The sequence below is a fragment of the Oncorhynchus masou genome, chromosome 5 (genome assembly GCF_036934945.1).
Source record: "Oncorhynchus masou masou isolate Uvic2021 chromosome 5, UVic_Omas_1.1, whole genome shotgun sequence".
NCBI lineage: Eukaryota > Metazoa > Chordata > Actinopteri > Salmoniformes > Salmonidae > Oncorhynchus > Oncorhynchus masou.
Genome location: NC_088216.1, coordinates 51,173,766 through 51,190,535, shown reverse-complemented (window position 1 = coordinate 51,190,535; position 16,770 = coordinate 51,173,766). Strand labels below are relative to the sequence as shown.

The 16,770-nt window shown below is 42.0% G+C and overlaps 1 protein-coding gene across 1 annotated transcript; it reads left to right on the top strand.

Moving 5' to 3' along the window:
- The first annotated feature begins 4,141 nt into the window (after positions 1-4,141).
- Positions 4,142-16,322, top strand: p4htmb (prolyl 4-hydroxylase, transmembrane b). The gene is made up of 10 exons (XM_064965915.1): positions 4,142-4,592; positions 4,885-5,285; positions 7,352-7,433; positions 7,745-7,935; positions 11,505-11,601; positions 11,758-11,920; positions 13,302-13,487; positions 13,794-13,884; positions 14,421-14,544; positions 15,599-16,322. The coding sequence occupies exons 1-10, from the start codon at positions 4,583-4,585 to the stop codon at positions 15,823-15,825; spliced, it is 1,572 nt and encodes a 523-aa protein (XP_064821987.1). The 5' UTR covers positions 4,142-4,582; the 3' UTR covers positions 15,826-16,322.
- The last annotated feature ends 448 nt before the right edge of the window (positions 16,323-16,770 follow it).

The window sequence follows — 16,770 nt, the reverse complement described above, 5'->3', positions numbered from 1 at the left end:
GGACAGCTACTTTGTGCATGACACAAATTATTTTTTCAACAATTGTTTACACACAGAGTATTTCACTTATAATTCACTGTATCACAATTCAAGTGGGTCAGATGTTTACATACACTAAGTTGACTGTGCCTTTAAACAGCTTGGAACATTCCAGAAAATGATGTCATGGCTTTAGAAGCTTCTGATAGGCTAATTGACATCATTTGAGTCAATTGGAGGTATACTGTACCTGTGGATGTATTTCAAGGCCTACCTTCAAACTCAGTGCCTATTTGCTTGACATCACAGGAAAATCAAAAGAAATTAGCCAAGACCTCAGAAAAAAATGTAGACCTCCACAAGTCTGGTTCATCCTTGGGATTAAATTACAAACGCCTGAAGGTACCACGTTCATCTGTACAAACAATAGTACACAAGTATAAACACCATGGGACCACGCAGCCATCATACCCCTCAGGAAGAAGACGCGTTCTGTCTCTTAGAAATTAACGCACTTTGGTGCGAAAAGTGCAACTCAGTCCCAGAACAACAACAAATGACCTTGTGAAGATGCTGGAGGAAACAGGTACAAAAGTATCTATATCCACAGTAAAATGAGTCCTATATCGACATAACCTGAAAGGCTGCTCAGCAAAGAAGAAGCCACTGCTCCAAAACCGCAATAAAAAAAGATCGTACTTTTTGGAGAAATGTCCTCTGGTCTGATGAAACAAAAACAGAGCTGTTGAGCCATAATGACCATTGTTATGTTTGGAGGAAAAATGTGGAGGCTTGCAAGCCGAGGAACACCATCCCAACCGTGAAGCACGGGGGTGGCAGCATCATGTTGTTGGGGTGCTTTGCTGCAGGAGAGACTGGTGCACATCCCAAAATAGATGGCATCATGAGGGAGGAAAATGATGTGGATATATTGAAGCAACATCTCAAGACATCAGTCAGGAAGTTAAAGCTTGGTCGCAAATGGGTCTTTCAAATGGACAATGACCCCAAGCATACTTCCAAAGTTGTGGCGAAATGGCTTAAGAACAACAAAGTCAAGCTATTTGAGTCACCATCACAAAGCCCTAACCTCAATCCTATAGAAAATTTGTTGGCAGAACTGAAAAAGCCTGTGCGAGCAAAGAGGCTTTTAAACCAGACTCAGTTACACCAGCTCTGTCAGGAGAAATGGGCCAAAATTCACCCAACTTATTGTGCGAAGCTTGTGGAAGGCTACCCGAAACGTTTGACCCAAGTTAAACCATTTAAAGACAATGCTACCAAATACTAATTGAGTGTATGTATTCTGCCCTTGAGTTGCGTTCCCATGCAAAACTAGACAGATAGCTAACAACTAAGTCTTCAATAAAACTCCCAAGGCGTGACTTTTCTTGAATGAATATATTGAAAACGTTTATGTTGTGAAACTGCAAAATACAGAAAAGAATATACTTTAGTATTCAATTCACACCGACATACTGTAGCTGTACATTAAACATCTGAAGTTGCATAAATACAAAGCACGCGCTAAGGTACCATGCATCTGGCATGATGCCAAACCATATAGCTAATTGTTACTCATATGGTAATTGGCTCCTTTCATTACTCTAATGTACAACCATCTATGTAGAATAACAAAGCATATTACACTAGAAACAGTAACAAAACTACAGTATTGTATATTTTACAATTCGTTTGCATGAGCAAAATAATACAGCTAACGACATACATTAAAGGCATTGCAATTTGTGAGTAAATGCAACCAACATTAATGTGTAAGCAACTCTATCAATAACAAGATTATCATCATTAGCTAAATGCTTGAATCGAACTTACAAACAAATATTTTTCCAAGGCTGAAGCGTGACAAGAAACAACTATATTGAAAGACCTGCACCGTAGCGTTGTTTGTAGCTGCTTCTATGCGTGCAGAACAAATTCTGTACTTCCTGTTTGCGTAGTCTTTCTAAGTACCAGAAAGCGCCACTAGGGGGCAAATAACACCATTGAACACAATGAAAATCCAATTTAACCATTGTAATAAAATAATCTGTTACCTTCTAACAGGATGGCAGCACAGTATGTAAACTTCTGACCCACTAGGAATGTGATGGAAAAAATAAAAGCTTAAATAAATCGTTCTCTCTTCTATTATTCTGACATTTCACAGTCTTAAAATAAAGTGGTGATCCTAACTGACTTAAGACAGGGAATTTTTACGAGGATTAAATGTCAGGAACTGTGAAAAACTGAGTTTAAATGTATTTTGCTGAGGTGTATGTAAACTTCCGACTTCAACTGTATAGTACTCTGCATTTGAGTAAAGGTTCGGTTACTCGGCCCAACACTCGAGGGTGTGGGGTCGACCAGCCTCATTATTGCAGTAATTAATCGACATTGAATAAAGATGATTGTTTGAAGAAATGACAAAGTCTCTCTTACTTGATTACAATATTCCACGACAAAGGACAACCATCTCTGCAGCGCTCCACCAATCAGGCCTTTATGGTAGAGTGGCCAGACGGTAGCAACTCCTCAGTAAAATGCACGACAGCCCGCTTGGTTTGCAAAAAGGCACCTAAAGGACCATTCGACCAATCTAAGTAATGGCTGTTGCTAGCTAGTATGAGCTGTCGTGCCATGGCCCTTATAGTGAATGAGTCACAACACAACACAACACAGGAGGGAGTGTTATTCTCCTCAACACTGACTCTGGGGTGAGATCATAAAGATTCTCTGGTCTGAGGAAACCAAGATTGAACTCTTTGGCCTGAATGCCAAGAGTTATGCCTGGAGGAATCCTGGCATCATCCCTATGCTGAAGCATGGTGGTGGCAGCATCATGGTGTGGGGATGTTTTTCAGTGACAGGGACTCGGGAGACTAGTCTGGATCGAGGCAAAGATGAACGGAGCAAAGTACAGAGAGATCCCTTGATGAAAACCTGCTTCAGAGCATTCAGGACATCAGACTGAGGTGATGTTTCACCTTCCAACAAGACAATGACCCCAAGCACACAGCCAAGACAACACAGAAGTGTCCTTGAGTGGCCCAGCCAGAGCCCGGAATCAAATCAAAATCTATTTGAGATTCTTCAAAGTAGCCAGCCTTTGACTTGATGACAGCTTTACACACTCTTGGCATTCTCCCAACCAGCTTTATGAGGTATTCACCTGGACTGTATTTCAATTAGCAGGTGTGTCTTGTTAAAAGTACATTTGTGTCATTTCTTTCCATCTTATTGCATTTGAGCCAATCAGTTGTGTTGTGACAAGGTAGGGATGGTATACAGAAAATAGCCCTATTTTGTAAAAGACCATGTCCATATTATAGCAAGAACATCTTAAATAAGCAAAGAGAAACAACAGTACATAATTACTCTCTGCATGTGTGGTTCCAACCATGAAGCGTAGAGGAGGAGGTGCGATGGTGAGGGGATGCTTTGCTGTTGACACTGTCAGTGAATTATTTAGAATTCAAGGCACACTTAACCAGCATGGCTACCACAGCATTCTGCAGCGATAGAATACACCATCCCATCTGGTTTGTGCTTAGTGGGACTATCATTTTGTTTTTCAACAGGACAATGAACCAACACACCTCCAGGCTGTGTAAAGGGCTACTTGACCAAGAAGGAGAGTGATGGAGTGCTGCTTCAGATGACCTGGCCTCCACAATCACCTGACTTCAACCCAATTGAGATGGTTAGGGAAGAGTTGGATCACAGAATGAAGGAAAAGCAGCCAACTGTTGGAAAAGCATTCCAGGTGAAGCTGGTTGAGAGAATGACAAGAGTGTGCAAAGCTGTCATCAATGCAAAGGGTGGATACGTTTAAGAATCTGAAACAAAATGTATATTTTGATTTGTTTAACACTTTTTTGGTTACTACATGATTCCATATGTGTTATTTCATAGTTGTGATTTCTTCACTATTATTCTACAATGTAGAAAATAGTAAAACATAAAGAAAAACCCTTGAATGAGTAGGTGTGTCCAAACCTTTCACTGGTACTGTATATATATGTGTATTTGTATAAATTATTTTAAATATGAACACATTTGAATGAACACGTTTATAGTGTCAAATGTGTTAAATTATAGCCATGGTAATAAAGGCATATTCAACTCGGGGCTCGATGCATTCTCTAGAAAATAATGCAACTCCGCGGAAGGTCAGTACCACTCCGCTTGCGCGTTGTGGAACACATCGTTCATTATTTTTCATTAATTAATTATCCGTTACATACTGTATATTTTGAATGAGTTTAACCACCTTGCAATGTTTGGAAATGCGGGCTTTTATTTTTAAGGTTTTTTGCATTACCATAGAGAGGTGACATTGTCGTTAGTGCTGCTAGCAAAATAGTAGTGTACAGTAGTTGTCAGGGGAATGGCGTGTTGTCCAAAACAAACGCCACGAAGATATTTGTGGTAGAAATGAGAGGTCGGACGCATATTTTTTTGTTTTTCAATATAAATAGATGATCACTGCACCAAAAACCTTCGAATGTATAAATCGCACACCTTTTGATATTTTTTCCCTCTATTTTTGGAGGTGCGCAGCACGGACTGCTGAAACCGCAACGTGAACCAGAGACGTTGGATGCAGTCCTGTAAGTGTTATGTGTGTAGCTAGCTAACGTTACTGTGAATTCAACCAAAGTACTGCCAAGCCTCACGTTTCGTCGCTTATTGATTTATTTTACAGAAAATAATAACATTAACTTGCTAGTTGACAGGTACTGTAGCGGAGAATGTGGGTTGTATGACTATGCAATGATGATGATTGAGTCTGGGCAGTATGGATTGTGCACTCATGCGGTAACTTTTATGACTTAACGTAGCCTACCAGAAAGAACCGACTGCATTATTTAACACGTCAATTGACGTCTTTCTCGGTACCAGGGTCCAAAAGGTACTCAGAACAACAAACCAGTGATAAGCTTATGGTCCATCATCATATCAGGTCAAATATGATTGAACCACAGGACTGCGACGACAGTGATGAACATGATGTTCCATTACCAACCCTACCACCTATGCCACGAGAGCGGGTCCCGTTGCAGAGGAGCAACGTGTGCTCCCGCTCTTACTTCATGGTGGTAATGGTCTTTTTCCATGTATACATCATCAATGTCATTGCGCTACTCCTCTACGTGCACTACAACAACAGCCCTGGAGAGGTACTGGCCACCCCGAAGGCAAGCGGTGGAAGCAATCATCACAAGCACCCCGAGTTCAATCAGCAACAGTCAGATTCTGGCTTTCAGCAGCATATGTACCTTCCACGCCTAGAGGGCATACGGGTGAGTTAACGCCTTGATCACACCAACCAGGTTTTGCATTTTGGTACACCAGAAGTATGTTCGAGTACAGTCGAAGTTGGGAAGTTTACATAAACTTAGATTGGAATCATTAAAACTCGTTTTTTAACCACTCCACAAATTTCTTGTTAACAAACTATAGTTTTGGCAAGTCAGTTAGGACATCTACTTTGTGCATGACACAAGTAATTAAAAAAAAAAATTGTTTACAGACAGATTATTTCACTCATAATTCACTGTATCACAATTCCAGTGGGTCAGAAGTTTACATACAGTAAGTTGACTGTGCCTTTAAACAGCTTGGAAAATTCCAGAAAATGATGTCATGGCTTTAGAAGCTTCTGATAGGCTAATTGACATCATTTGAGTCAATTGGAGGTATACCTGTGGATGTATTTCAAGGCCTCCCTTCAAACTGTGCCTTTTTGCTTGACATCACGGGAAAATCAAAAGAAATCAGCCAAGGCCTCAGAAAAAAAACCTCCACAAGTCTTGGGAGTAATTTCATCCTTGGGAGTAATTTCCAAACACCCGAAGGTACCACGTTCATCTTTACAAACAATAGTATGCAAGTATAAACGCCATGGGACCACGCAACCATCATACCGCTCAGGAAGGAGACACATTCTGTCTCCTAAAGATGAACGTACTTTGGTGCGAAAAGTGCAAATCAGTCCCAGAACAACAGCAAAGGTCCTTGTGAAGACGCTAGAGGAAACGGGTACAAAAGTATCTATATCCACAGTAAAACGAGTCCTATATCGACATAACCTGAAAGGCCGCTCTGCAAGGAAGAAGCCACTGCTTCAAAACCGCCATAAAAAAATGCCAGACTACAGTTTGCAACTGCACATGGTGACAAAGATCGTACTTTTTGGAGAAATGTCATCTGGTCTGATGAAACAAAAATAGAACTGTTTGGCCTTAATGACCATTGTTATGTTTGGAAGGAAAAGGGGGAAGCTTGTAAACCGAAGAACACCATCCCAACCGTGAAGCACGGGGGTGGCAGCATCATGTTGTTGGGGTGCTTTGCTGCAGGAGGGACTGATGCACTTCACAAAATAGATGGCATCATGAGGGAGGAAAATGATGTAGATATATGGAAGCAACATCTCAAGACATCAGTCAGGAAGTTTTATCTTGGTCGCAAATGGGTCTTCCAAATGGACAATGACCCCCAAGCATACTTCCAAAGCTGTGGCGAAATGGCTTAAGGACAACAAAGTCAAGGTATTGGAGTGGCCATCACAAAGCCCTGACCTCAATCCCAAAGAAAAGCTGTGGGCAGAATTGAAATGGCGTGTGTGAACAAGGAGGCCTGCAAACCTGACTGAGTTACACCAGCTCTGTCGGAGGAATGGGCCAAAATTCACCCAACTTATTGTGGGAAGCTTGTGGAAGGCTACCCACAATGTTTCACCCAAGTTAAACAATTTAAAGGCAATGCTACCAAATATTAATTGAGTGTATGTAAACTTCTGACCCACTGGGAATGAGATGAAAGAAATAAACGCTGAAATAACTAATTCTCTCTACTATTATTCTGACATGTCACATTCTTAAAATAAAGTGGTGATCCTAACTGACCTAAGACAGGGAACTTTTACTAGGATTAAATGTCAGGAATTGTGAAATACATTTTAAACTCGTGTTTTTGGCTAAGGTGTATGAAAACTTCAGACTTCAACAGAATTGCATTGCAGTTGCAGTGGGTTCTGTGGTGCATACATTGGATTTATTGAACGTATGCGTCAAACTGTGTAAGAAGACAGAAATTGTAGCAGAAGGTGATTGTTGAACTTTTCCGCCACACATATCCAGATGATGGTGTGTGATATTTTGTGAAATGACGCTACTGGTGTGATCAAGGCATAAGGATGCCTGTGTAGCTCTGTCTCTGTTTAGCCCAGAGCTTAACCTTAGACAGTAGTATTCTATACGGTTCAGCGGTGGGCTAGTGTCTGTTGTGCTTTTCTTCTATGTGAATGGTGTGTTCCGTGCCATCTTGATTGTGTGAAGTTATAGTCAGTGTTATTCTTTCACAGGTGGGCCATGTCCAGAAGTTGTCACTGGTGCCAAGCAATGTGCATGAGATGCGGACCCTGAGTCTGAAGCCCCTGCTGTTTGGTGAGAGCGCTCTCTACTAAACTTCTGCTCTGCATTGCACCCCTCTGCACCATGTTAGTGGCTGATGCTGTCATTGCTCTCCAAGGTTGTGTGTGTGTGTGTGTGTGTGTGTGTGTGTGTGTGTGTGTGTGTGTGTGTGTGTGTGTGTGTGTGTGTGTGTGTGTGTGTGTGTGTGTGTGTGTGTGTGTGTGTGTGTGGACGCGAGGGTGCATTCATACGTGCGTTTGTGTAAGTGTGTGCGTGCACTCATACGTGTGTTTGGGTGCGTGCATGCGTTCAAACAGGTGTTTACGGTGTGTCTGTTTCTCCAGAGATCCCAGGGTTCCTGTCTGAAGAGGAGTGTCGTGTGGTGGTGCAGCTGGCCCAGCTGAAGGGCCTGATGGAGAGCCAGGTGATGGTGCCTGAGGGACAGGAGGAGCTGACGGAGCAGCTCAATCTCAGCCCTGAGGAGATCTTCAACCTGCTAGACCTCAACCAGGACGGACAGCTACAACTCCAGGAGGTGTGTGGGTGAGCAAGCGAGGATGTGTGTCTGTGAGCAGTAGTAGTCTTGCACAAGTACAAGCCGGAACGGCTCATAGGAGCAGGAGCCTATATCCTGTTTCTGTAGCGTGAGGTTGTTTGATGTAGTACAGGACGCTAGTCTATCGTAAGGCCTCAAGCCCAATCTATCTCCTTAACACTAGAACCATTAAAGCAGTAATTTTGACTGCTTATGAATAAAAATATACAGTGGGGCAAAAAAGTATTTAGCCAGCCACCAATTGTGCAAGTTCTCCCACTTAAAAAGATGAGAGGCCTGTAATTCTCATCATAGGTACACTTCAACTATGACAGACAAAATGAGAGAGAAAAAAATCCAGAAAATCACATTGTAGGATTTTTTTATGAATTTATTTGCAAATTATGTTGGAAAATAAGTACTTTGCCCCACTGTATATTACTCCTTTATTTTTAAAGTCATTCCCCCTTCGTCTATATAACACACTGCCGTTGTTAAAATCTTAAAATCACAAACGGAACTGGAGTTATAACCACTATAGTAGGGCGTGTCATTTTTAAAATAATTTCCCCGTGTTGCCTCCTCCTGACAGTATATCCTGCCTCGCTCCATCTCCCGACAGTGGAAGGTGCCGTGCCCAGTTGATAATCGCCTCGGAACTGAACCTAAACTATACCGAAATTAATTTCACACAAACAACAGATGAAATAAATGAAGAAAAGTATGATGGGGGTGTTGATGAGTTAGGGGAAGCGAACAATGCATAATTATGTAATCACCAATTGTGAATGAAGAACAGGGCGGGCCATTCTATTGTATTGGTACAGTATATTCCAATTAGAGGTTGACCGATTATGATCTTTCAATGCCGGTACTGATTATTGGAGGACCAAACCGATTAATCGGCCGATTTTTCTTTTGATATATATTTGTAATAATGACAATTACAACAATACTGAATGAACAATGAACCCTATATTAACTTAATATAATACATAAATAAAATCTATTTAGTCTCAAATAAATAATGAAACCTGTTCAATTTGGTTTAAATAATGCAAAAATACAGTATTTTGTAGAAGAAAGTAATAAAGCTAATGTTTAAGTTCCTTGCTCAGAAGATGAGAACATATAGAATCTGGTGGTTCAATATTCCCAGTTCTTCAATATTCCCAGTTAAGAAGTTTTACGTTGTAGTTATTATAGGAATTATGACACATCAACTATTTCTCTCTATACCATTTGTATTTCATATACCTTTGACTATTGGATGCTCTTATAGACACTTTAGTATTGCCAGCCTAATCTCGGGAGTTGATAGGCTTGAAGTCATAAACAGCGCTGTGCTTCAAGCATTGCTAAGAGCTGCTCGCGAACACAGTAAAGTGCTATTTGAATAAATGCTTACGAGCCTGCTGCTGCCTACCACCGCTCAGTCAGACTGCTTTATCAAATATCAAGTCATAGACTTAATTATAATAAACACGCAGAAATACAAAACGTTTATTCTTTCAGTGAAATATGGAACCATTCCGTATTTTGATGAATGGGTGGCAACACTAAGTCTAAATATTGCTGTTACATTGCACAACCTTCAATGTTATGTCATAATTATGCAAAATTCTGGCAAATTAATTATGGTCTTTGTTAGGAAGAAACACAGTTCGCAACGAGTCAGGTGGCCCAAACTGTTGTATATACCCTGACTCTGTGTGCAATGAACGCAAGAGAAGTGACAGAATTTCCCTAGTTAATATTGCCTGCTAACATGCATTTATTTTAACTAAATATGCAGGTTTAAAAAAATATATACTTCTGTGTAAAGATTTTAAGAAAGGCTTTGACATTTATGGTTAGGTACATTTGTGCAACGAATGTGCTTTTTTCACGAATGCGCTTTTGTTAAATCATCACCCGTTTGGGTAGGCTGTGATTCAATGATAAATTAACAGGCACCGCATTGATTATATGCAACGCAGGACAAGCTAGTTAACCTAGTAATATCATCAGCCATGTGTAGTTAACTAGTGATTATGTGAAGATTGATTGTTTTTTATAAGATAAGTTTAATGCTAGCTTGTAACTTACCTTGGCTCATTGCAGCCACAAGGTCCTTTTGACGCTGCACTCGCGTAACAGGTGGTCAGCCTGCCACGCAGTTTCCCTGGTGGATTGCAATGTAATCGGCCATATTCGGCGTCCAAAAAAGGCCGATTACCGATTGTTGTGAAAACTTGAAATCGACCCTAATTAATTGGCCATTCCGATTAATCGGTCGACCTCTAATTCCAATTATAATCTCAAGATGGTGTGTGCCATGTGTCAGTCCTCCAAATCCAAGCTGATGGATCAGTCTAGACTGGCCTACTTGGAGTACACAGTGAGAGCATGTGTAATTTACCATGGCAAAGAGACCAGTACTTTCTTTGGAGAAACCATGTCACGGGATCGGTTCAGCGTTACCTCTGTTTTTTTTAAGACAAAGAAACAAGAACGCGACACCTGGAAAACAGACATGCGCCATGGTAGCCAACGTTTCAGAACTAGTTTGTACAGAACCGCATTACATGTTACAAACCAGGAGACGACATCGCTGTTGATTAACAATTGTCTGCACAACTCCAGGGGAGGAGACAGTACCAGGTGGCCAAAGACCAGAATCCAAGACACCTGTGTTGCCTGCAAGTGACGTGTTTGTGCTAAGTGTGTCGAGCAAGTGAAAGTGGCGAAGATTTGTGTTGACTGTTAGGAAAAGCGATAACAATGAATTAAATCCAACTGATGCCATTGCGTGAAGACACACACCATGTGAGCAAGAGCTGACAATCATTTATTCTTTTTCTTTTACTGCTGTCATATCCACACTTCTATTCATTATAATGCCATTTTTGCTGTTGTGCTGATTTTCACTATTTATCACGCGCACTTATAATGATGTTTACTGGTGTTTTCATCATTTGACCGCGCCTCTTGCTGATCACGCTTCTTGGTGGTTGAGTTTTTTTTATTTTGTCTTTATGGAAAGAAGCTGTTACTGTGTTCCAACACACATGCTTTCTCTTTCATTGTTGTAAGAAAGGCACTCCACAAATAAAATTGAACACTCAAATGTTTTGGTTTTTATATTAAAAGTATCAGCTTACAGTAACATAAACTAATGAAAATGCTATTGTGTTTTTGCGATAGCGTTTATGACATTTATTAATTATACTGTTAGTGTTGGAGTCAGTATGACTGCTCATTAGCTTGAAGGGGGGGTCCCTCGAGGCCCAGCGGTTCTCGTGTTAATGCTGAGTGCTAAGCAGAGACTCATCGGGTCCCATTTGTTTTAATCAGTCTTTGTTGTGACTCAGCCAGGGAACGAACACCTGAAACTTCCAATCTCAGGGCGGACACTCTAACCACAAGGCCACTGAGTGGAGTGAACACACATCATTAATCATAGTGTGGTGGTACTGGAGCAGCAAATGTATCCATTTATTTTGTTCCTTTTTTATAATGGATCAATAAACATGTATTGTATTATTTTCTTTATGTGTGATTTATTCATGTTCCTGGGCCTCCTACAGATATTGACACATTCACGAGTGAGGGATGGGATCTGGCTGACACCAGAGAATCTGAAAGAGATCTATGCTGGACTGAAGGCTGACCCTGACGGTAACGGTAAGGGTCATTCTCGACACGGGCCTCTTTGTGATAGGTAGACACCTCTGTCTCTATGCATACAGAGCTAATCTTTTCAGGCTGCTCATATTGGATATCTGCATTTCTATGTGACCCACTTTGTGCCTGTAGGTGACATCTTTGTGTCTGTGTTAGGCTTGCTGAGTCTGGAGGAGTTCAGGCGTCTGGGCAGTGATGCGTTCCAGCGCTTCTTGCAGCAGCGCGGGTTGAAGAGCAGCCAGCTGGTCAGGAACAGCAGACACACCTGGCTGTACCAGGGACAGGGGGCACACCAGGTTCTCCGAGACCTCAAGAAGAGGTGAGGAGAACATCATTGTCAACTGTTGCCCTGGCCTCTTCACTGGCCCCTCTCTCTCTCTCCTGGCCCCTCTCTCTCTCCTGGCCCCTCTCTCTCCTGGCCCCTCTCTCTCTCTCCTCCTGGCCCCTCTCTCTCTCTCTCCTGGCCCCTCTCTCTCTCCTGGCCCCTCTCTCTCTCTCCTGGCCCCTCTCTCTCTCTCCCTGGCCCCTCTCTCTCTCTCTCCTGGCCCCTCTCTCTCTCTCCTGGCCCCTCTCTCGCCCTCCTGGCCCCTCTCTCGCCCTTCTGGCCCCTCTCTCGCCCTCCTGGCCCCTCTCTCTCTCTCTCTCTCTCTGGCTCTCTCTCTCTCTCCTAGCCTCTCTCTCTCTCTCTCTCTCTCTCTCTTGGCCCCTCTCTCTCTCTCCTGGCCTCTCTCTCTCTCTCTTGGCCCCTCTCTCTCTCTCAATTCAATTCAATTGACTTTATTGACATGGCAAGTTCATTATTACTTACATTGTCAAAGTATACATATCGGGGGAAAAAAGAAAAAAAAAGATGAAATATATATATATATAGTAGTAGTAGTGGACATGGGATTACCATTAACAACAACTACAACGACAATATTAATTGGAACAACAATACATTAAAGCAATGGTAGTAGACCAGTGTCAAAATGACTGAGATATATGGCATGAAGTGGTATGAAAGACAAAACAAAACAAGATGGGAAATATTATCGACATTACATATTTTATAGTTTCAAATTATTTGTATTGAATTATAATTTTGGGAAAGAAATATTCTCTTAGGTCTGAGTATTTGTCACAGTGTAATAGGAAATGCAGCTCTGTCTCTACCTCTCCCCTGGAGCAGAGTGAGCACAGCCTGTCCTCTCTGGGCAGCCAGGTTTGTCTGTGATGACCGGTCTCTATAGCCAGACTGTGCTCACTGAGTCTGTACCAAGTCAATGTTTTCCTCGGTTTTCTATCAGTCACAGTGGTCAGATAATCTGCCACCATGTACTGTCTGTTTAGAGCCAAATAGCATTGAAGTTGACTTTGATTTTTTTGTGGTGTCCTTCCAATAGGTGATATATGTTTCTTTTTGTTTTGTGATGATTTGGTTGGGCCAGATTTTGCTGTTTTGAGGCTCTATGGGGTTGGTTCGGGTTGGTGAACTGAGCCTCAGAACCAGCTGGCTGAGGGGACTCTTCTCTTTTTTTCATCTCTTGAAATTGTAGAGCTGTGTGATGGAATGTTTTGGGGTCACTTGTTTTTAGATGGTTGTAAAATGTTCAAACACATTAATAAACGGTTGGAGTCAAACACCATGGCCAAGGTTATCAGAATCTGATGTTAAGGATTTTTGTCCCTCTTTCTCCCCCTCCATTTGTCCTCCATAGGGTGGCCCGTCTGACCCGGATGCCCTCTGCGTTGGTGGACCTGAGTGAGCCCCTCCAGGTGGTACGTTATGAGCAGGGAGGCCACTACCACGCCCACCACGACAGCGGCCCTGTCTACCCTGAGACCGCCTGCACACACACGCGCCTCGCTGCCAACACCTCCACACCCTTCGAGACCTCCTGCAGGTGAGAGAGAGTTGTGTTGAGTCAGGTAGCGCCTCGTCCTTGGCCTTGTTTTGACGATGCTGTATAGGGGAGAGTCTGGATAGACACTCTTCAGATTAAGACGGTAAGATTGAGTGCTAATGTAGTGTAACGTCTGTGTACTTTATGTGGATGTGTTTGTGATAGACTGTGGTGGATGGCTTTGTGTAACTTAGCATATATCAGGTAGTTTGTGACTAAGGCTTACATTTCCATGGTGTGGTTGGTCTGTGTGCGGATGTGTGTTCCAGTATGTGTCTGTATTAAATGTGTGTGTTGCACACCCAGGTACATCACCGTTCTCTTCTACCTGAACTCGGTTGAGGGGGGCGGGGAGACCGCGTTCCCTGTGGCAGACAACAGGACCTATGAGGAAGTGGTGCGTTATGGTCTGTCTGTGTGTGTGTTCTTGGGTGTTTATATTAGGGCTGGGAATTGCCGGGAACCTCACAATACGATATTATCACAATACTTAGGTGCCGATGTGATATGTATTGCAATTCAATTTGGATTGCGATTCAATACTTTTATTTTTATTGCGATTCAACGTTCCAAACATATTGTTAACCATATGTCTGCTGCAGAGGGATGAGAAAACATGAGAGAACACGTTTTGATCAGTCATGGAAATAAAAGTGCTGGAAATAAATTGTCTCCCTATTTAAAAAAGAAGATGGAGCACAAGCTATGAAGGAAAAATCCTGGAGTTTTAGTGCAGGTACAGCCAACTAGCGCAAAAATAATATTGCAATATTGTCAAAACAATACGATATAGCGTTAACAAAATCTACATGTAATTGTATCGATCCCCCCCATCATTAGTTTATGTATCTATATTAAACATTTGCATGTTTGTCGGTGTACCGATGTGTTTTTCTCAACGGTATTAATGAGTGATTGTGTTTGTGTTTTCAGTCTCTGATCCAGAACAATGTGGATCTTATGGACACGAGGAAGAACTGTGATAGGAGCAACCTGAGGGTAAAGCCTACTAAAGGGACAGCCGTGTTCTGGTACAACTACCTTTCTGACGGACAAGGTACAGACTGTACACAGTACTCCCTCACACATAGCACGGCCCTTCTATACAAAACAAAAATATAAACGCAACATGTAAAGTGTTGGTCCTATGTTTCATGAGCTGAAATAAACGATCCCAGAAATGTTCCATACGCACAAAAAGCTTATTTCTCTCAGATTTTGTTCACAAATTTCTTTACATCTCTTTTAGTGAACATTTCTCATTTGCCAAGATAATCCATACACCTGACAGGTGTGGCATATCAGGACGCTGATTCAACAGCATGATCATTACACAGGTGCGCCTTGTGCTGTGGACAATAAAAGGCCTCTAAAATGTGCAGTTTTATCACACAGCACAATGCCACAGATGTCTCAAGTTTTGAGGGAGCGTGCAATTGGAATGCTGACTGCAGGAATGTCCACCAGAGCTGTTGCCAAATAATATAATGTTAATTTCTCTACCAAAAGCCACCTCCAACATCGTTTTAGAGATTTTGGCAGTACATCCAACTGGCAGACCACGTGTAACCAGGCCAGGACCTCCACATCTGGCTTCTTTACCTGCGGGATTGTCTGACACCAGGCACCCGGATAGCTTATAAAACTGAGGAGTATTTCTGTCTGTAATAAAGCTATTTTGTGGGGGGGAAAACTCATTCTGGATGCGCCCCTGCCCAGTAATATGAAATCCATAGATTAGGGCTTAATGAATTTATTTAAATTGACTGATTTCCTTGTGACTGTTCCTTGTCAATGTAAAATCATTGAAATTGTTGCTTTCATATTTTAGGTCAGTATATAAACACACTAATACAGCTTAATTACTGCCCCTCGGACAGCCTACTCAACTTATTGTACACACATAGCAATTGACCCCATTTCATTCATTCACTGCTGTTCAGGTCCTTATTTAAAAACTGTAGTCCGTGTTGTTTTGATGAAGGTTAGGCCCACTGTTGTAGAAATACATTGAAAGAGAATCCACCTGCTAGTCCACATGGTAGTTATCAGTTCTACTGTTATCAGAGCTTCTGTTGAATACTGTACTCACTGCTCTCTGTTACACACAGGCTGGGTGGGGGAGCAGGATGAGTACTCTCTGCACGGCGGCTGTGTGGTCACCCGCGGCACTAAGTGGGTGGCCAATAACTGGATCAACATCGACCCAGACTACCAGCGCCAGGCTCGCTACCAGCAGCTGGTGTCACAGCAGGGGGAAGAGAAAGAGGGGGAGGACGAGCAGTCTCAGCCCCGCCCTGAACAACTGCAAACTGCTGACTCCCATCAGGAACTGTAGCTGTACTGCTGTAGCCTAGAAACTGAAAAACAATGACCTCTCCTTAGGTCCACTAATTACACTAGTTCCAATCTCAGAATAGTTATGGGTGGTCCAGACTTTGTAGTTAGTGGGCCTAGACCTCCCCCACCCTCTTCTTCAGCCTAAAGCTACCACAAAGATATCTCTCTACCCACTTCCCCAACCGAACTTTACTCTGCCATGCTGTGCACAACCTCCCATGACGACACCTCCTCTGCGGCCAGTACATAGATTGTTGATATTCAGGGACTGTGGTAACTTTGGATTTATGCAACTGAGAAGGGGTCTAATGTTGTTGTTCAGATGTCCTTGTTTGTTCACTATTAGTTGTGTTTTCTCAGCTGAATTTATGCATACTTCCAAACTTTGTTTACGTTATATACTTATGCACAATTTTACATTCTGTGTGTCACAAAACATTAGTGTCATATTTTTTTGTGAGTGAGACTGACGCTCTGATACACACATTGCGGAGGGGGGGGTCGACTATGCTACTACTTGCATGTACGTACCTTCGTATGAGCTGTTAGGTTAGACTTTATACATGTTATTAGTGTGTCATGATAGCCATAGACGACTTTATAGACTGTCAGCTGTAATCCTCGTTTTCTTTTAGCTTGACGATGTCTGTCATCACCCAAAGACCCCCCATCCATGTGATGAAGCATGTTAACTGTTATTTAAGTGTTGCACAAATTTACTTCATTATTTTATTTGTTAGTTTGTTTATTTATTTGACATTCTTTATGTATATACAATACCAGTCAAAGGTTTGGACACACCTACTCATTCAAGGGTTTTTCTTTATTTTGACTATTTTCTACATTGTAGAATAATAGTGAAGACATCAAAACTATGAAATAACACAAATATAATCATGTAGTAACCAAAAACGTGTTTAACAAATCAAAATATGTTTTATAT